This window comes from Cryptomeria japonica, chromosome 8, assembly GCF_030272615.1.
Source record: "Cryptomeria japonica chromosome 8, Sugi_1.0, whole genome shotgun sequence".
NCBI lineage: Eukaryota > Viridiplantae > Streptophyta > Pinopsida > Cupressales > Cupressaceae > Cryptomeria > Cryptomeria japonica.
The window spans coordinates 200,355,251-200,376,783 of record NC_081412.1 but is presented as its reverse complement, the minus strand read 5'-3'; the positions used below and the strand labels follow the sequence as shown (position 1 = coordinate 200,376,783).

The window sequence follows — 21,533 nt, the reverse complement described above, 5'->3', positions numbered from 1 at the left end:
GCAATAGACCTAATATGGTCCCCCTAGCTCAGGATCTGCAACTCATATTGTCGAAAACTAGAATCCCCCTGGCTCTGAATGAAGATAGCTTCATCTGGAAAGAGACACAATCGGGCTATTTCTCGGTCAAATTTGCTTACAATCAGCTCCTTAAGTACCCTGTGGACGCAGAATGCTGGAAGAAAGTCTGGAACCCTCAGCTAATCCCTAAAATTAATTTCTTCTGGTGGGCCCTCATGCATGGTAAAACCCTCATGCTTGATAACCTGAAAAAGAGGGGATTCCATCTCCCCAATAGATGCAGTTTGTGTAAAGCTGATGAGGAATCTATTGACCACCTTTTTGTTCTTTGTCCCTTTGCGGCTCATATTTGGTCTATTACTGTTCAGAAATGCGGTCTCTATTGGATCTTCTAGAAGAATATAAAAACTTTTGCTTTTGATTGGACCCCCCCTCCCATCATCCCCTCATCATTCAACTTTGGAAACAAATTCCACCGCACATCTATTGGGCCTTGTGGAAAGAAAGAAATAACAGAATTTTCAAAGACACTGAGACCCCCCCCGGACTCTATGGCTCACATTTGCTTTAAGATGGTTACTGAAAATTTAGAAGTTACAAAATGGAAAATCCCCCCCTATCCTCCTGATGAGGCAGACAAGAAGATCGTTGTTTGCTAGAAACTCCCCCTGGCTTTGATCACTTCAACAAAAGCACCAAGAAAAAGAGACGGATGACTAGATGGTCAACCCCCAGGCTTCACTGGTTTAAATTGAATTTTGATGGCTCTGCTCAATGCAACTATCAGGCAGGTGGTGGAGTCATCAGGGATCATCTAGGGAACATGGTTGCAACCTACACTAGCAACCTAAGGGATAATATGGTCACTCAAGCTGAAGGAATGGCCCTCCTTTGCGGTCTGAAAATGGCTAACTCCATAGGAATAAAACACCTAGAAATCGAAGGAGATTCTCAAATCATTATTGATTCTACCAAAGGAAATGCTTCAGCGGGATGGAGAGTGGAACCTATTCTGAGGGACATCAGGTGCTTTCTGGTCAAAATGGAGGACTTCACTATATGCCACATCTTCAGAGAAGGAAACAGAGCCGCTGATTCCATGGCGGTTGAAGGAAGGCTATCGAATGGCTTACGATGCTGGAGGGACCCCAATCTGCTCCCAATCACCATTAAGGAAATCTTGGAAAAGGAAAAGGCCTTTATCTGGGAAAGGACTGTCCCATCCGCTCAATGATGAAGGAAACCTTTTTACAATTTTTAAATTGGCATGGAGATCCCGCCAATTTCTACCCTAGACGACCACGTATCAAGGGCAGGCTGAGTCACCACTACCACATGGGATGGATTTATGATGAAAGTACTGACATCGGGAATGATTACCCTCTAATTATTACCCGAATAGAGCCAACTGGCGATGGTAAAGGCGACATTGGGGATCTGTCAACTCACATTGGCCTGAGTGAAGGCTCACATGTTCTGAGTAGATCTCCAGCCATCGATATCTATGGGATCTTAAGGGATAATAATCACTCTGATTATTATGACCGTTTATTTCAAGTCCGACACACTTTTCTCAACCACTCCATCTTGATTTTTCTTCGGCTCTGTGTTCTGGTTTTTTTTCATTCTCAAACTGTGAAAGTGGAGGATTCAAGAATGGGGGGGGACAAGCTTAGACTGGAACCCAACAAAGTGGACGAGTTCAAAGCCAAACTGGTAGCCTGGTTTGTGTGCGTTGAAGGCGGTATTGACAAATTAATGGAAAATATGAAGGGCAACGATGAGAGACTCTCCAAACAATTCATGACTTCTTGGGAGGACAGAAGGGTGACCATGGGGGGAATCTCTTTCGAAATCAACGAAGAGGTCATTGCTCAAGTGACGGGCCTTTCAATGGAGGGCAGCAAATGGAAAAAGCAGAGCCGCATTGCAGATTCTACCAACCTCAACCAATTTTTCCGCCAAGGCAAGAACCCAATCAAGAGGGTTGGAGGATTCAATAGGGAGGAGCTTCCTCACGTGTGGGACGAAGTCTGCTACATCGTGATGAAGTATTTTATGCTAGAGGGCAGGTATGGCATTTTCTACTACTACCATCTCCCATTCCTGAACCATTTGAGGAACAAAGACCTCATTTCCATTCCATTCTTTTTACTACATTCGATGGATGCTAACATTAAAGATATAGTCGAAGCTAAGAAGAAAGGGAAAGATTTTCCCATCCTGCATCAGGGCCTTATGCTCTACCTATATAACTTTCACCTCGCCCTCTGCCTGCCCCATTCCATTTCTATGCAGAATGTCAGCCCCTCGACCCAACCTCCGACCATTTATGATTTAAGCCCTCAGTGCCTGGAATTTGGATCCTCCAGCAAGAAAACCAAGAATCACTCCTCGGAGGAGGTCAGAACCCCTAAAAGAGTCAAAATCCAAGAGATTGACTCTGATTTCGACATTACTGAAGAAGCCAACACCCCCCGCCGCTCTAGCAGATTGGCCTCTAAACCCTCAGAGAAATCCTTGAGAGACCCCTCCTCCTCACACAACACGGGAAACTCCATTCCGAATGTCAAAATGCCCCTGACCCAGCACAAATAGACCCCCCATTTTGTGAGCTCCACCCGGATTTTTGAAAGCCCCGTCTCCTCTATGAATCCGGAGCCAGCTAATTTCCCATCCCCGACCTTCAAGATTGAAAAAATGTTGGTTGTTGAAGAGGGCAGTAGCGTGAAGGAAGAAGATCCCAACCTGGCTGAGCTTGAGAAAAAGATAGAGGCCCTCTCTGACAATGTGCAGGTGATTACCAGTAGACTGGAGGCGATGGAGTCCAAGATGCACGATGTGTCCAAGTTCGCGCTGAATGTCATGAGATGCTCGGCTACTACGTTGTGCCTATTGCAGGATACCATGGCCAAAGGGAAAGGTAAGGAGGACGATAACTACAAAGGCCTGTTCAAGTTCCTCACAAAGGAATGGGCTAGAAAGTTGCTCCCTAAGAAGAGCCAAGGGAAAAAGAAATAACTGTCTGCATGTGGAGGAGTTTTTTGTCTATGTTGTGTAGTTGCGGGCTGGATAAGCCCAGTTTAGGCTTATGTTTATATTTTGTTGTTTATAGCCCTGCATGGCATATGAATTATACTCTGACTAGTAGTTTTTTATCACCGATAAACTCTCATAGTATGGTTTTTGTTTTTGATAGAGGTAAAAGGCTACTACTTTGTTGATTTTATGTGAACAATGGTCCTACCACTATTCTCTTAATTATACCTATGGGTCGGCCCCCTCATTTTTGGCTTCTTTTATTATCAAAAACAATGCATAAAATGAATTCTTCCAAAAGGAAGAGGAAAAAGAAGCCTTTTAGTCCACCTGTTACAAGAGCCTTGGCTTCTAAAAGGAGTCCCTACAAGGATTTTTCTGAGGGAATGGTCTCTCAAACTTTTTATTGTGAAAAGAGGGGAGCCACTGCCCCTCCAGGCCAATGAAGATCATATCTTGGAATGTTAGGGGCTTAAATGCCCCTAACAAAAGACACTTTATTAAGTCTCAATTGGACTTGATGAAGTGTGATATTGTGATGCTGCAAGAAACCAAGTTAAATTTGTCTTCTGCAAATTTTTTGTTTTCCTCTTGGAAGCTCTGGAAATTTTGTATTTCTTCCTTTGTGGGGGATTCGGAAGGGCTTGCTTTTCTTTGGAATGATTTTAGTGTGGATCTCTCTTTGGTTTCCTCTTCCTCCGATTGGATGCTTGGTTTAGTAAAAAGTGGACTTTCTAATACTAAATTATGGCTTTTCAATATTTATGGTCCTATTAGCATTGTTGAGAAAAGGAAACTTTGGGAGAGTTTAGATTTGATTTCTTCCCTATTGATGGGTGTTTTTTTGGTTCTTGGGGGTGACTTCAATGCTATCTCAAGTCTTGATGAGAAAGTTGGGGGTATCATTCCAAACAAGCATATTATTGATGATTTTTGTCATTTTATCAAAAAATTGAACCTGATCGATTGTAAAACTCAAAACGGCCCTTTCACTTGGACTAATATGAGAAAGGATTTTTGTCAAATTGCTAAAAGGTTGGACCATTTTTTGGTTTCTGAAAGTTGGTATAATTCAGATCGGGATTTCTTTTCCTTAGTTCTGCCTTTTATTGGTTCGGATCATTTCCCTAATTTATTTTCTATTCTTGAGGATAGGGCCCCTAGGAAGCTTCCTTTTGAATTCGAACCGATGTGGTTTAGGGATCAATCTTTTTTGCCCCTGCTGAAAATGTGGTGGTTGTCTGCTCCACATGTCAATGGATATAGGATGTTTCAGATAGTTAAGAAAATGACTTTTCTTAAAGGCAAGATTAGAGATTGGAATACTTTGCATTTTAAGAATATTTTTGGTGAAATGGTTAGGATTCAGGAGGAAATTGAGCAGATAAATGAGGGGAAATTGAGCAGATAAATGAGGTTATTTTGATTTCTAGTATGGATTCTTTGTCCTTTAATAGGCTTAAATGTTTGAAAGCCCAGCTTGAGGAAGTTCTGGCCTGGGAAGAACCTTATTGGAGGTAGAAATCTAGGGACTTATGGTTATCATAAGGTGATAGGAATACTAAGTTTTTTCACTCTTCAACCAAGCTAAAGAGGCAGCATAATAGAATATCTTGTATTCACGATTCCAATGGGAATTGTCTGTCTAATGATGGTGAAATTGCTTTAGAGGCTGTTAAATTTTTTAAGTCCTTGTTGTCTTCTGAGTCAGTCTCTTTGGATAATAGTTTTGTTAATTCAATCCCTCCACTTGTTAATGAGGATGATAATAAGATGCTTATGGCTCCTTTTACTAATGGTGAGTTAAGAGAGGTGGTCTTTTCCATGCCTCCGGAGAAGGCTCTGAGGCCGGATGGGTTCATGACTTTGTTTTTTCAGAAATGTTGGGACTTTGTGGAGAATGATGTTTTATTAGCCCTTGAAGAGTCTAGGCGAAATAGAACTATTTTGAAAGAACTAAATACTACTCTTATTGCCATTATTCCTAAGGTGGACAATCCTAACTCTTTCTCTGATTTTCACCCTATTGCTCTTTGTAATACTTTATATAAAATCATTACTAAGGCAATTTCAGTTAGGTTGTCTAAGCTCATTCCTAGGATTGTGTCTATTGATCAGGGTCGTTTTGTTCCTGGAAGGGAAACTTCGAAGGGTGCAATTGTTGCACATGAGATTTCGCATTCCATTTCACTTCAGAAGACTGTGACTATGATTCTTAAATCTGATATGCTTAAAGCGTATGATCGGGTAGATTGGCATTCCTTAGTTTCTGTTATGAATTGCTTTGGTTTTGCTCATAGTTGGGTTAAATGGGTCTTTTCCTGCATTTCTTCTGCTCATTTTTTAGTTTTGCTCAATGGTTCTCCTACTAGTTTTTTCTCTTCCTCTTGAGGGGTTAGGCAAGGGGATCCTCTCTCCCCCTTTCTGTTTATTCTTCTGGTTAAGGCTCTAAGTAGGGCCATTTCTGATGCTAGACCTTCAGGTCTTTCGAGTGGTATTAAAATTGATGGGTATCTGACTTTGCAATCTCATTGTCTTTTTGTGGATGATACTCTCATGGTTGGTTCAACCTCACTAGCAAAAGCCAAAGTTATCAAAAAGATTATTGATGACTACTCTTCCTTTTTCTGGGCAGAAAGTTAATAGTCTTAAATCAAAGGTGTAAGTATTTAGGCATTCAATTTTTTGTTGGATCGGATAAGGCAATGTTTTGGGATAAAGTGGTTCATGCGATATCTTCCATAATTTCTTCTTGGAATCATAAATGGCTTACTTTAGCTGGTAAGATTCTTCTGATTAAGTCAATGCTTAATGTCATTCCTATTTATTTGATGTCTGTTTTGAAAACTCCTCCTAAGGTTGTTTATGATCTCAAGGTGTCTTTAAGATCCTTTCTTTGGAATGATAATATTGGGGGTAAGAAGAAGATTTCTCTATTAGCTTGGGATAGGGTTTGTCTTCCTAAGGAGTTGGGGTTTTCGAGTATCAGAGACTTAGTTTCTCAGAACAAAGCCTTGGGGGCTAAACTTGTCTGGAAGCTATATATGGACCCTTCAAGTAAATGGGCTTCCATTATGTTTGCTAAGTATTTGAGGGGGGCTCCTAGAGAACGGTTTTTCACAACCTCATCTCTCCCGAAAGGATCAGCTTTTTGGAATTTTATTGTTAGTTGTAGATCGGTTATCCTTCCTCACCTCTCTTGGGTAGTTCATAATGGAAAGAAGACTTGGTTTTGGGATGAAGTCTGGAATGGTCATGCTGCCTTGTCTTCCATTCGAGATTGGTCTCCTTTATCTAATATCCTTACTAGTTTCTGGGGTGTTTTTGTTGTTGATTATTGTGATGTTGATACTTCAGGTCCTTATCCTGTTTTTCGTTGGAAATCTATTGATTCTCTGCCCATCAGTAAAGAACTCAAAGATGCTTATGTATAGGAGCTTGAAAAAACATTACTAGCATTTCAAGATCGGGAGGATGTTTTGATTTGGACTAAGAGTGCTTCAGGTTCTTATTCAGTAAAGGAGGGGTATAAGGTCTTGTCTCATTCCTCTTCTTTCCCCCCTTGGCCTTCTCAGCTCTTTTGGCATTCGGCTTGTCTTCCTAAAGTTGGCTCCTTTGCCTGGCTTGTAGTTCAAGATAGAGTTCCCACTGGGATGAGATTAGATAGGTTTGGGATTACTGTGGTGTTTCGTTGTGTGTTTTGTGGTTTCTTCATGGAATCCATGGATCGTGTATTTCTGCATTGCCCATTTGCCTTGGATTGTTGGTACTGGTTGTTTGGTATGCTTGGATGGTCTTCTACTATTTGTCCTAATTTATTGTCTCAATTTTTGGCTTGGCCTTTGTTGTATTCGTCATCATTTTACTCTTCTCTTTGGGTTGTTGCTCCATCTATTGTCATTTGGAATATCTGGCTTGAGAGGAACTCTAAGATTTTCAAACATAAATTTGCTTCACTGTTGGATGTGCTTGATAGGATTCAATCCTCCATTTCTGAGGTGGTGCTTTCTTATATATATAAAAATTTGGAACATTTGTGTTCCTTTTCCCATTAGGATAATTGGGTGATATGGAAATGGGATTCACTTCGAGTCATTCCATCTCATGGGGTTGTAGCATCAGCCTTATCCTCTCTTGTCAAGCGTAGGCTTGCTAAATGGTCTCCTCCTCCGCAATTCTCTTTTAAATTAAATTTTGATGGGGCTGCCAAGGGAAATCCAAGAAAGTCGGGGATTGGAGTTGTCCTTTTTATCACAATTCTAAGATTGTCAAAGCTGTGTGTAAATATATTGGTTTTGGTTCCAACAATTCTACTGAATTTCATGCTTTATCTTTCGGTCTAGATTTAGCCATCTCTTTGGGCATTAAGGATATTGTCATTGAAGGGGATTCAATGCTGGTCTTTCAATCGGTCTCCAATAAGAAATGTGTCTCCTGGCACTTACAATACCTTTTAGATCGAATTCTTGTTCAATTGAAGTGTTTTAGTTCCTTTACTATCTCTCACTGCTATAGGGAAATTAATTGTATTATTGATTTTCTTGCTAATAAGGCTGTAGTTGAAGGTGTCAAGTATTTGGAAGTCTCCCCTAGGGATATTCCCTCTTCTTGCATTAGTGTTCTTTTTTAAGTATTCCTTTAATTGAAGTTTGAGATCAGGGGTCTCTTGCTCGACTCAGTATTGCATGTGTAATATGATCTTTGATGGGTTGATCATTTCTTTGGATGGGTGGTTTCCTTTTTTATTGTTTGTGGTTTGTTGCTTTCACCACATTCCCTGTTCGTTGTGGATGTTCTTTCGTGTATTACATTAGGGAGGGTGTTGTCTTCCTTTATGGCAACATTTTTGTTGATGGCATACACGGTAAGTATTTCCTCTACGAGTAAGGAGGGTGATGGAGCTTCATCCATGTGGTTTGTATCTTGTCTATCAGATTGGACTTAGTTGATCATTCTCAGGTTTTGATGCCCTCACACAGTTGGTTATTACTGTTAGTGGGCATTTTGATCTGCAGGTTGGATGTTTTGATTTGGTTATCATGGTGGGAAGTGTTCTCTATCCTCATTGCTTGCTTACTGGTCGTCGCCTTGGTTTTTAAGTTCAGGTGAGTGTATTACATTAAGGAGGATGTCAACATTTTTTGATGATGGCATTCACGGTAAGTATTTCTTTTTTCGAGCATGGAGGGTGTTTGAACTTCATTCTTGTGGTGTTATCCTGTCTGACAGATTGGGTTTATTTGGTTAATCACAGATTTGATGCCCTTATACGCTCTTATTCAACTGTTCATTATTATGAGTTGGCATTTCTTCTTTAGCATGATCTGCAGCTGGCTGCTTGATTTGGTAACATGGTGGGAAGTGCTTGGCCTAGTTGCTTGATTGGGTAAATATGTCTGGATGTGCTTTGTTCACTCCTTCGCCCTGTGGGTTTGGTAATTATGCTGGGCTAAGTTGGCTTCTGCACTTTTTGTGTTGTATCGTGCTTCACCAAGGTTGTATTCATGATGGTCTCTCTCACTTGGCTTGGATTATAAATGCGCTCTGTTTTTATTTATTCATGTTTTTCTCTCCTTTATTCTGGTGGTTCTTCTCATATGTTAAGATGATCTGTTTCATACGAATGAATTTGTTAAGGCTTGGAAGATGGTAGTTGTCTTCAGGGTCTTGGAAATTGCTGGTGGTATGGTATATGCGATGGTTTCTTATTTCTCTTTTGCTTACTTGGCTATTTTTATGGGCTATTCTTTGGCTTGACCTCATTTTGGTTCCATCGGGTTTCCAACATCCCCTTCTCCTCCTTATATGGATTATTCTTTGTTTGCTCACGGTTCTTATCTTGGCAGGCTCACTTGTAGTGGTTTCCTTTCTTGTTCTTTGTCTCATGCTAATAAGTGGCTTGGAGACTTGTTCTTTGTAGATAGGGGTGGTTCGTGGATGACTTTTTATGCTGATCTTTCAGTTTTAGGTGGATGTTGCTCTTCTCTTTGATCTGAATGACATATTATGCTTGTATGCCTCTCATGGCAGCTTCTTTTGTGTCTAATGGAAAGATTATGTAATATGGGGAGGGTTTTGGTGGAATGTGTCCAGGTGGCTTTTTGTAATGGGTAGGTAGGCTTTGTGTTATTAGAGCAATACTAAAGGGTTTTCTAGTGCTCATCTCATTGAACCAGACACCTTGTTATAAAAAAAATATATCTTTACATATTTAAGACATCTATACTACTTTAGTGTGTGTTTATATATATATATATATATATCTTTACATATTTAAGACATCTATACTTCTTTTTCTTACAATAATATAAATATATTAAAAATCAAAATATTTATTGAAAAAATTTAATTTAGGAAAATATTGGCTGACCAACGTTCTAAGTGATTGTCGGAGAGAATTTATTTAAACGCTACGTGTTGTTTGCCAAAGAAAATATTAATAGTCTAATTAGATTTAGGGTTTTGAAAAGAAAATCTGCACGGAGGGTTAAGAGTTAGGGTTTGAACAAAATTATTTTAGGGTTTCAGAGCAATATATACAACAAGGGCTTTCTGTAAATATACCGGTCGGCGCAAGCCAATTGCTTTCTTTTACGCTTTGCGTTCAGATCGCAGAGTTGATTTAGTTCTCCATTTTGTGGCCAGTTTTATCCTATTTGTGTGTCTCACTTTTCGAGTCTCAAACGCAGCCATATGAATGCTTGAGGGCTTTGTTCAGGAGGCATACACTAAGTTTTGGGGGCGGACTTTCGCATTACGGAGTCACTGATTTACAGGATTCTGCATTACTTTTCTGCCTCAAACATGTATTTAAGACGATTATTTTGGCATTGTTGCAAAATGATATTAATCAAGCCAGCGGTATGTATTGATCAGACAATTTCTTTAGTATACCAGCTTTAATTGGTTCTTTTAACTAAAATTTTAGTGGATAGTAAAGTCTCAGAGTAAATCTCTTGTCTTCTTCTATTCAGAGTAAATCTTCTGTTTTCTTCTATTCAGAGTAAATCGTGCCTCTCCTTTCGAGTCTCAAACGTATTTAACAGATGTTTGATGGCTTTGTTCTCGAGGCAAAAATTAAATTCTAGGAGCAGGGGATTTTCATGCAGAATCTCTCATAGCTTTCTGTAATAATTCTTTGCTCTACATGGTTTGCACAGTGCTTTTGCTTTTGTCTATTAAAATCAATTGGATTTTATTTGTTTTTGGATATTGTAAAGATTTTTCGGTTTTCATCGTTCAAGAGGAAGGGATGATGCCTTTTATACTGTCATTTAGCATCTGCCAGGATTTGAATTGCAGTGTTTAACGTCTTTTTTTCATAAACAGCCAAGTCTTAGTAGAGTTTTTAGATTTGTCTGTGTATTTTTTATTTATTTATCAAATAATGTTTATGATATTTATTTATATTTATATTTTTTTAATATCATTCATTCACAGGTTTTACATATATTTATAATTATAGCTTTTATGATCTTTATAATAAAAATTCTGTTTTGAAGAAAACATTTATTAAATTTTAATAATAATAATAATAATAATAATAATTAGTATAACTGTTGTGTACAGGTGAGTAGTTTGTAGTTTTGTCAAAATTTGATGTTATTGCTTAGTATGGGAGGCTAGATTGTAAGGTCGATGGATAGATGATTGAATAGATGGTTAAAAGGTTGATTGAGAGTGAAGGGGAGTGGACAAGAGCGGTTAATTATGTAACAAAAATGATAAGATAATCCTATTTGGGGGTTTGGATCTTCTCTTTCTTTTAGGGCTGAAAATGCTTAGAGGATATTTGTTTGTCTATCTTTTCATCTCAACCTCTCTTGCCATATTTACACCTCCTTCTTTATCTCTCTATCACTTTATCTACATATCTCTCTATCCATTTCCCCCCTCTTCGCTTTATCTTCCTCTTTCCATCCATCTATCCCCCTCTTCTATCTCTAGACATGTCTTCCTCTTTCCATCCATCTCTCCCCCTCCCCCTCTTTATATATATATATTTTCTATATATTTTCTTCTATATTTAGCTTGCCATAGTCTTGTTTTATTTAGCCCTTTATCTCTCTCTATATCTCTACCTCTATTTATTCTAGACATGTCTTCCTCTTTCCATCCATCTCTCCCCCTCTCCCTCTTTATATATATATATATATATATATATTTTATATATTTTCTTCTATATTTAGCTTGCCATAGTCTTGTTTTATTTAGCCCTTTATCTCTCTCTATATCTCTACCTCTATTTATTTTTCTCTTCATCTCTCTCCATTCATCATCTCTCCATATCTCTTTCCCTCTCTCCATCTCCATCTCTATCTCTATTGAGACCTTTGTTGCACAAACATATCTAGCTCGCCATAGTTCTTATTTTATTTCTCTCTCTCTCTCTCTCTCTCTCTCTCTCTCTCTCTCTCTCTCTCCTTATTTTATTTATCCCTTTATATCTCTCTCTCTCTCTATTTATTTTTCTTTTCCATCTCTCTCTCCTTATTTTATTTCTCTCTCTCTCTCTCTCTCTCTCTCTCTCTCTCTCTCTCTCTTATTTTATTTATCCCTTTATATCTCTCTCTCTCTCTATTTATTTTTCTTTTCCATCTCTATCTCTCCCTATCTCTTTCCCCCTCTCTATCTCATCTCTATCTCTATTGAGATCTTTGTTGCACAAACAACTTTATTTTCTAAATTGCCTACCAATTGACCTCATTTACTACACAAATTTAATGTAAAGAATGGACCACAAAATTTTCTCTAAATACCTTCACCACTTCATACCCATTATTACCTTGTGCATGCTATTAAAATAATATAATTATAAAGTTATTATATATATATATATATATATATATATATATATATATATATATATATATATATATATATATATATTCCTCTATATCTAGCTTGCCAACAAACAAACATCATTCTCTAAATTTTCTCTAATTACCTCCTCACTTCAGCATACCCATTATTACCTCGTGCATGCTATTAAAATAATATAACTATAAATTTATTTTAAAAAATATTTTAAAATTTTATATTGTTTTTTCTTTATTATTATTATAAAATAAAATAGAAAATGGCAAGATAGAAATAGTTATTTGAGGAAAAATGATAAATGAATAAACAAAGGAAGTTATTATTATCATTTTAGAGAAGGAATCACATATCTCTTTAGAGAAGAAGTCATAGAGAATAATTACTTTAGAGGAGGAAAGTGATGATTATTTTTTCATTTCTTCTCATAATGACAAATAATGTAATGCCTGCAGAGAAAATAATTAAATAGAGAGAAATAAAATATAACTAAAATTAAAACATCTACCTATGCAACATTATAACTATCATTACTCACATCAACTAATGCAACATTGCTAACCATATACATAGCTAATAACCAAATAACTAATGACCCCCCTATAAACTAACCATATACAGACTTACACCTAACATCCAAGGGACGACTCAATATGACATCCACAAAGATAACAACCAAGAGCAATAATCAAATCACATCACAAGGCTAAACATAAATCAATAAACTCCCAAAGGCGTAGCAACAATCAAGGCATAAGGATCATGGACACATGTAGGGAAAGAGTGGGAGTTTGACTTACTGCAACAACAGTCTTCCCAACAACAACTATTCATTATCTTGATTATGTGAATCCTAGTTACCCAACCCACTAATCAACTTATTATGGTTATCACTTGCAATTAAACATAAACTCTTCATGTGGTCCCATGACAAGTCTAGACCCTAAGCATCCTCTCTAGGAACCTCTTAAGAGCCTATTGCTCACAACCCCGGTCCTACACATGCAAGAGCCCACTCGCCCTATCCATGGACCAAGACCTTAGGGTAAACATAAACATAATGACATCACAATAACATCGAATCGTAAAGCCAACATACAAGCAAGAGCCTTCACCAATCAAAGCATAACAATAAATAAGAGTAAGGCATGCATTCCTCTTACTCAACATAGCCAAATACATCCTTAACAGTGAGGCACAATCCTCTCACTGGAGTTCACATAAAACATCCCTCAACAACAAGGCATGCTCCCTCTTGTTGGAGTCAAGCAACACATACGCACAATCCTCAATGGTAAGGCACAAACCATCCTACCAGAGCACAAACCATCCTACCAGAGCTCAAACAAACATCATAAACACCTTTGAGAAACTCAAAGCAATCACAAGAAGCCTCTGGTAAAAGCCCAGTTTGGCGCATCTGGAAATTAGATTAGCGCATGGAGGACATTCTCTAGTGCATCCATGACATCTTTTAGTGCATTTGTGTCATTCTTTAGCGCATTCAGTTTAGTTTGCAAAAATGAGGGAAAACAGACAATACAAGTGATGAAAGTGCTAAGTTTTGCACAAATGCTTGCAAAATGAATAAATGAAGCTCTCAAAAGATGTGGAAGGACATAAAAAAGCCTTGACAAAATAAAATTGGATTCACAAAGTGACACAAATGAATTTCAACATCAAAACCATGCACCTCCTGCACACAAACTTACACAAAACTTACCTAGATTGCACAAGACTTCACCAATGACTACAATGGGGTAAAGAGAAGATTCTTACACCAAAATGAAAGGCGACAAAGACTCTATAAGTCCAACATTAAGGAAAATAACAAGAACCATAAGCAACAAAGGCAACCATTTGCATCATAACTTCACACATTCACATTCCTCCATTTCTTAAGAACATATGAATAAATAGAACCCTGAAATTTTCTCCCCAATCATATTGCATTATCATAATACCAAATGGCAATCCCATTAACCCTTAAGACAATCTTTGAGAAGACACAATAAGATCAAGCTCCAACCTGGAGAATTGAAGTGATGGCCAAAGCAATTCGAAGAAGTGCAACCAATCCAATCCAAAATTCCAACAATCCAATTTCAAGCTCAGTCAAGAATCCAAAATCTTCAATCAAAATTTGCAGAGATGTTGACCCCAGCAACGCATGGCAAAAACCAATAAATAGAAAAATTAAACCAAAAGTATAAAAATGCACCGACCAATCAAAATATTCCTTTAAACCATATATTATACATGTTGATGTTACGGTAGCGTTGATAGATTCTTTGCATATCTCTCTTTACAAATAATATGCATTGCGTATGGATCTGACACAAGTGTGTGACGCCTCTATGTAAATAAATGTGTGATCGCCGACTTGAGGGAAAAGTCACCTCACTTCGTGTTTGAAAAGACGTCTCTTTTGAGACCGTCTATTCTCGAAAAGGCACCTCATTTTGTCTATGTATTAATGCGATTCTCCTTCCTTTGTAAATCGTATACATTGTAGAAAGCCAACGATTAAAGGAAGAGTCGATATCTTCAATCTAATCAATATCTTTAGCATAATAGATATCTTCTGCACATTGTCATATTACTTTTGACATTCCAGTTATAAAATCAGTGAGCAGTCTTCACGTTATTATATTGGCCTTGGGATTAAGGCAAATTCTCTATATTAGGTAAATTATATCAAAGATATAATTCTCATAATTCTATAAGTTTTAACTTTTGATCCAAAACTTAACATGGTATGAGAGCGGGTTTAAGAAAAGATCTGATCATAATTGTTTTAAGCAGTCAAGTAAACCTTTATCTAGGGTAGATCTTGAAGGCATATTATTGCAGATCTAAGGTTGCAAATTATTTCGGACCTAAGGGAAGATCTTTGAAGGAGAATTTGTGTGGAAAAAGAAGATGGTGAACAGTGTCAAGGTAGAAGATAGGCTTGATAGAGCCTCAAACTTCAACTCTTGGAAACCCAGGGTACTCATTGCATTAGAGGAGAATGATCTTCTTGATTTTGGGGAACGTGATATGCCTGAGCCTTTCGATGATACCGATAAAATTCAGTGGAAGAAGAATGTCACGAAAGCTAGGAAGATCTTGATAGACACTGTGATGAATCACCTAGTGCCGATAATCTCCAAGTTGAAGTCAACTAAAAAAATGTTTGATACTCTAAAAGGCATGTATGAGATCAACAACACCATCAGAGCCCTTAATTTGAGATAACAACTTCACCATGTAAAAATGGATAAAGAAGATTCAATCATCTCATTCTTTATGAAGATTGCTGATTTGAGAGATCAGTTGAGCGCTATTGGGGACATAATTGTAGACATAGATCTTGTTATGTTGACACTAAATGGTCTTCCCCAATCTTGGGAGCCCTTCATCCAAAGCATCAGTGGGAGATCTAAGTTTCCCAAGTTTGATCGTCTTCGAGTTGATTGTATTCAAGAAGAGTCCAGGTTGGCAACAAGAGGAATTGGGTGAAACCATCATGATGTAGAAAATCAAGTTCTTGCTAGACAGACTTCTAGAGAAAAAGGCAAAAGAAGAAAAAGGAATAGAGGAAGAGAATCAGATTCGACCCTAGATTCAAAGAAGAAGAAGGATTTCTCTCACATTCAGTGTTTCAGGTGTGACAAATATGGTCACTTTGCTCAAGATTGTAAATCACATTCAATGTTTCAAGGTGTGACAAGTATGGTCACTTTGCTCAAGATTGTAAATTAAGACCTACACAACTTGCTTCTACTGCGGAAATTGTCATGGGAACATCTCAGAAAGAGTCAAGCTCTAAAGTTGATTCAGAAGGTTTCTTATTCTAAAGTCGACCAGTTTCTTCAAAGAGGAGGAAGTAACATTTAGAGGGAGTCTGACAAACCAACAGAGGCAACTTTGGACGAGAAAGTTAGGAGGTTGATACTAGTACTTGAAGCCCTTGCTGAGAGGGAGGCTTAGCATCAGTGATTTGTGTTATTTGTTGTTAATGTATTTTTATTTGAGACGGAGAAATTTGAGGTGAAAGCCCTTATTAATGCATTTTTCTTTGAGACAAGAGAAATTTGAGGTGAAAGCCCTTGTTAATGCATTTTTCTCTGAGACGAAGAAATTTGAGGTGAAAGCCCTTGTTAATGCATTTTTTCTCTGAGATGGAGAAATTTGAGGTGAAAGCCCTTGTTAATGCATTTTTCTTTGAGACAGAAATTTGGGGTGAAAGCCCTTGTCCATCTCTGGGACGAAGATGTGGTTCTTTCCACCCCCTGGGAGTAGCCATGGTGGATGTCATGTTGAGTGACTCCATGACGACATCACGTTGAGTGACTCTGTGATGGGCACTTGTGCACATATTCCTTTCCACACATGGGAGTAGCCATGGTGGATGTCATGTTGAGTGACTCCATGACAATATCACGTTGAGTGACTCTTTGATGAACCTTCTTCCACAATGGGTGTAACCATTGTGGGTGTCATGTTGAGAGACTCCATGACATGGATATCTTGAAATATATCTCCCTAGCTAAGAGAGAGTGTTGATGTTACAGTAGCGACGGGAGATTCTTTGCATATCTCTCTTTACAAATAATATGCATTGCGTATGAGGTCGACACGAGTGTGTGACACCTCTATGTAAATAAATGTGTGATCGTCGACTTGAGGGAAAAGTCACCTCAGTTCGTGTTTGAAAATATGTCTCTCTTGAGACCGTCTATTCTCGAAAAGGCACCTTGTTTTGTCTACGTATTAATGTGATTCTCCTTCCTTTGTAAATCATATACATTGTAGAAAGCCAACGATTAAAGGAAGAGTCAATATCTTTAGCATAATAGATATCTTCTGCACATTGTCATATTACTTCTGATATTTCAGTTATAAAATTAGTGAGGAGTGTTCATGTTATTATATTGGCCTTGGGATTAAGGCAAATTCTCTATATTAAGTAAATTATATTAGAGATATAATTCTCATAATTTTGTAATTTTTAACTTCTGATCCAAAACTTAACAATGCCTACCATGCATAAAGTTGAGGTAAGTAATATTTAATAATATTATTTACTTACCCCCACCAAATCAAGCAATCAGATAAAATGGTAGATAAACTATATAATATATCCGATTATCCAAGTACTAACAAGATAATAACATACTAATCATTAGTAACAAGAGAAACAATAAGTTAAAAGCAATTAATAAATAAACAAATTAAATAAATAAAAGCCATCACAAATAAAATCTAATTAAATATAAAATCAACGAATGTAGGAAATATTAATAAACAATAAATAATTAATAATAGGCAATAAATCAATAAATCAATAAATTAAAGAAATCAAACTCAATAAACATTAATCAATCCAATACAAATAAATATTAAATAATCATCGAAATAATAATCAAACTATCAAATAAATCAACTATAGTATTAATACTATATTAATCAAATATTAATCACATACAACACCTCAAGCAACCTGACATAGGATCGAACATCGACACAAGATTCTAACCATCAACTTGCGCCATGACACAAACTGGCCAGGTAGACAACTTAAGCCTAAAGTATGAAGAGAGAAACACACCCCATCTCCACAACTTGCCATTAGGATAAGACACACTCAAACTTGTGAGACCAAGTGGAGTCGATGTCTGGTACTTGCGATCCTGCGATCACCAATAACCCTAATACAACATATACAATAAATATCATAAATAATCAAGCAAGTGATAAAGAATCGCAACGCCATATCATGCTCGCAATGAGTGGTATGACATCGTCCCTATCACAAAGACACTAGAAGACAGTCACAATCATCATCATAATCATGGAATAGGGTTAGCATAATCAAGATGCCATCATAACCTCATAAGCAATATAATTCATACGTGAATAGTGAGTGCATAAGCCTGATCAACATATTAGTCCAGGACATAACTTCATCCACACAAATCATAATGAATCCACTAATGTCAAAGAGACTATCAAAGCACAAATCTAAAAGTATTTATCACACCCTCTCATAAAGGATGAGTCAGGGAGGGGCACTACAAATAATTTAACAAAGAAGGCAATGAGAAAACTTTCAGTATTTTTCTTTTTCTTATTAAAAAAAAATTAAATATAATGATCGTGTTATCATTTCTTCTTTTAATGATAAATAATTTAAGAGAGAGGGCAATGAAAAAACTTTCAATATTTTCTTCTATATTCTCCTTTATTTTCTCTTACAAGTGAACTTACTTGGAATGCAAGAAAAATATTATTTTCTTCTATTAAACCATGCCCCTCCTTTGTATAATGATTCCTAATCTTCCTTTCTTTGACAACACTCTTTATCTTGAAGAACTAGACCTCTACAACTTGATAGAAAAACCTACTTCAAACTAAACTTCTTTTCAAAACTAAACTTCTTCAAAATTAAAACTTCTTCTAAAAGCATAAAAACAAAAACTTGTATGCATTCTTCAACCCCTTTTATAAGAAAAAAGGAAAATCTCTTTTCAAAATAAAAGTATTAATTGTTAAAGATTCCATTTAAAAAAAAGCTTTCACTTCTTCAATTACATATTCAAAATTAGCTTCCACTCTTTCAGAACAAGGGATATGTCATAATTAACTTCCCTTGTCATAAAATTATTTTAAGTGACTTCAATTTATATGATTCTAATTAAAACATATAACTCCCAAATTCGAAAATAAGCTAATTTTAGTTTTATTCATTTTCAAGATTTTTAGAAACTTTTAAGAAATAATTTTTCATATCTTTTATTTTAATAAAATTTTGATTAAAGATAACTTTATATTAAATTAAATAAAAATTAGATAATAAATCCCTATAAATCTAGTTCATTTCTTAACCATAATAAATCCCTATAAATCCAGTTCATTTCTTAACCATCTTCCATTCTCATAACTCTCTTATCATGCTATACCCATTCATATAAATCCTAGTTGTATTGGCCTTGGCCATCAAATATTACATTGTATGTTCTTTACAAAATGCACAAAATAGGAAATCCAACTTACTACCAAAAAAGCCCTCTTCTAGCAGAGACTCAAAAAGCTCAATATTCATTAAACAAACAAAAACCAAAGAACTACAATTCCATTCTAATGGTCATCGGCAGAGAATTTGAGCTTTTTTTTATTGGGACCAAACCAGTCTCCACCTATCGTGCTCTTTCTTGTTTCCACTAAATTAGATACCATAGATGTAAAGGAAGGAAAATATGAGTGGCGAACCCATTAGGGAATGTGGATTGAATTTGCATGATGTCACATCCCTTAGGAAAATTGTGGTAAACAAAAGACCATGGGCTCAACAGAGGGTAGAAATTGGGGTGTGTGGAAAGGTAGAGACACAAGGATCATAACATGGAAAAGTTCGAAGGCCCAAGAAAAGATGGGTACAATGAGTTTTAAGCTTGTTCCGTTTTAACATCTTAATCAAGTCACAAAAAATAGTTTCTGCAACACAATCATCTTGCTTTGTAAACTCTAGTTATGGCGTTCCTTCTCTTGTTGTTGCTCCGCTGCAACAGCCTGTTGCCGCTCTACAACAACAGTCTAGCAGTCACTCTGCAAGGTATTCCCTGCTTGCTTCTTCTGCGAAAGTTCCTACTAATAGTGTTGCCTAGACTGTGGTTTATCGTAGGCGGAAAGGAAATTCTAACCACCTTTCCCAAGCCCTCCTTTCTCAAGAGTCGGGGTTTTCTCCCCCCTATTGATTTGGTTTGGGTGTTGTTGGTTTGACTGGTTGGTTTGGCTGGTTCGACTTTGTCCTTTTGGGGTTTGCACCCCTGCTTGGTCTTTAAATTTTGATAGCCTTTGGCTTTGTAAAGGGTCAGTGCCCTTCTTAACGTTGCTTTGTTTCAAAAACAATTAGCATTAGTTAACGCTAATTGCAGAGGGATTGAGGTCTCTTTGTTTTGGGTCAGCACCCTTGTTAACGTTGCTTTTTTTATCAAAAACAAATGAATACCAAATAGCAGGAAAACAATTGTGATGTCAAAGAAGACAAAGTATACATAATGGTTTGCAAATAGAGTCAGTATACACATATACATAAATATATACATATGCATATACATAGATAGATAGATAGATATCTCTCTCTCTCTCTCTCTCTCTCTCTCTCTCTCTCTCTCTCTCTCTCTCTCTCTCTCTCTCTCTCTCTCTCTCTCTCTCTCTCTCTCTCTCTCTCTCTCTCTCTCTCTCTCTCTCTATATATATATATATATATATATATATATATATATGACATTAAACACAGACTAACAGTGACAGAGAAAGCTTAGAGTATCTTTCATAACAAATAGACACAAAGACACACAGTAAATTTAAGCCAAACCATAATAATTTGTCCAATATTCACCACAACACCTTCTTTTTACCAAGTTCTCAAAAACCTTTCACACGCATTTTGCAAAGCTTCGACTATCTTTTGCAAGTAACACAGAGAAACACACACAGAGAACAAACACAAAGTAGGAAACAATATCCTCTGTAATCCCTAAACAATGTCAAAGTGAAACTCTTTACAAATACAATGAATTGATACCAATAGCAGAAGTAAGAAATATCCAACTTGCACAACCAGCTTGCACAAAAAACAACCTCTAGAATGTACGCATAGATATATAAACATATATATATCCATTACATATGTTTTTCTTCACCTATGTATACATATAGACATTGAAAGAAAGTATATCAGCCAAAAAAGTATATAAATTGTAGCCTTTATTTCGCCTATGCAAGCATACTCATCGAAAAGAAATAGTCAATAAACTTGGACAGTGAATGGAATTCATTGGTATTAGAGGTTAGGATTCAATAATACCATCTACAAAGTATGGGATTAGGTTAATACTAAAAGGCCTAAGCATGGGAAAAGCAAGTAATGAGATGTGAAGAGGACATATGCATATATCAAGAAGTGGGTAAATGAAAGTAGGGAAACTGGCATGTAGAAAATTGAAATGTAGGGATTGGAGGATTAAAGAGAGAAAATGAAAAGGAGGACCAAGTAAGGAAAATGCCTAGAACTTCAATGTAGAAGACAAGGAGGATGAAATAATGACCCAACTAAATGTATAATTGGTAGACAAGTAAGGAAAATCCTGAACCCTTGACAGGGCATGAAACATATCACAAACGTTCTTAACACTTAAGAGATTTTTATGCTCATGACAAGGATGCAAAGGAGGTAAAGAACAACACCAAGCACAAATTTGACCAAGGAGGTTCATTGAAGCATTTATTTTATTATATATAAATGGTGGAAAAAGAAAGGTCAAGGAAACAAAGGGGACACTAGAGGTTTTTTTTTTCTTTCACATTTTGAGCTTACAAAATGTATTGCTAACAAGTGAAAGTTGGTCCATATATATATATATATGCATGTGATGTTAGGATGTAAGTGACAATTTTTTGTTAATAAGAAAACTTATGAATGCCATAACAACATGGAATAATTTTGAGCCCCCCTTTTTTTCATTTTGTAAGGTTGTATAACTTTCTTGTAACAATGAAAACTCTTAAATATCGTCAACCTAATTAGAGTAAGCTTTGGAGCCCTTTTTAGACAAATTATCCCTAAAAATATCAATTATGCTAAAAAAATTATTCTTAGGTTTGAG

At 36.7% G+C, this 21,533-nt stretch overlaps 1 protein-coding gene across 1 annotated transcript; it reads left to right on the top strand.

Moving 5' to 3' along the window:
- The first annotated feature begins 1,356 nt into the window (after positions 1–1,356).
- LOC131857592 (uncharacterized) lies at positions 1,357–19,529 on the top strand. Its single transcript, XM_059210278.1, has 4 exons — positions 1,357–2,093; positions 4,518–4,577; positions 4,788–5,297; positions 19,394–19,529. The coding sequence occupies exons 1-4, from the start codon at positions 1,357–1,359 to the stop codon at positions 19,527–19,529; spliced, it is 1,443 nt and encodes a 480-aa protein (XP_059066261.1).
- Positions 19,530–21,533: the final 2,004 nt, after the last annotated feature.

Bases quoted from the DNA above. Each gene is read 5' to 3' on its own strand.
- LOC131857592 (XM_059210278.1), top strand. From the start codon at position 1,357: ATGGGATGGATTTATGATGAAAGTACTGACATCGGGAATGATTACCCT. The intron at 4,578-4,787 runs GTAGAAATCTAG...TTTGGATAATAG, and splicing joins TGGGAAGAACCTTATTGGAG to TTTTGTTAATTCAATCCCTC. The intron at 5,298-19,393 runs GTATGATCGGGT...TGTAAACTCTAG, and splicing joins AAATCTGATATGCTTAAAGC to TTATGGCGTTCCTTCTCTTG.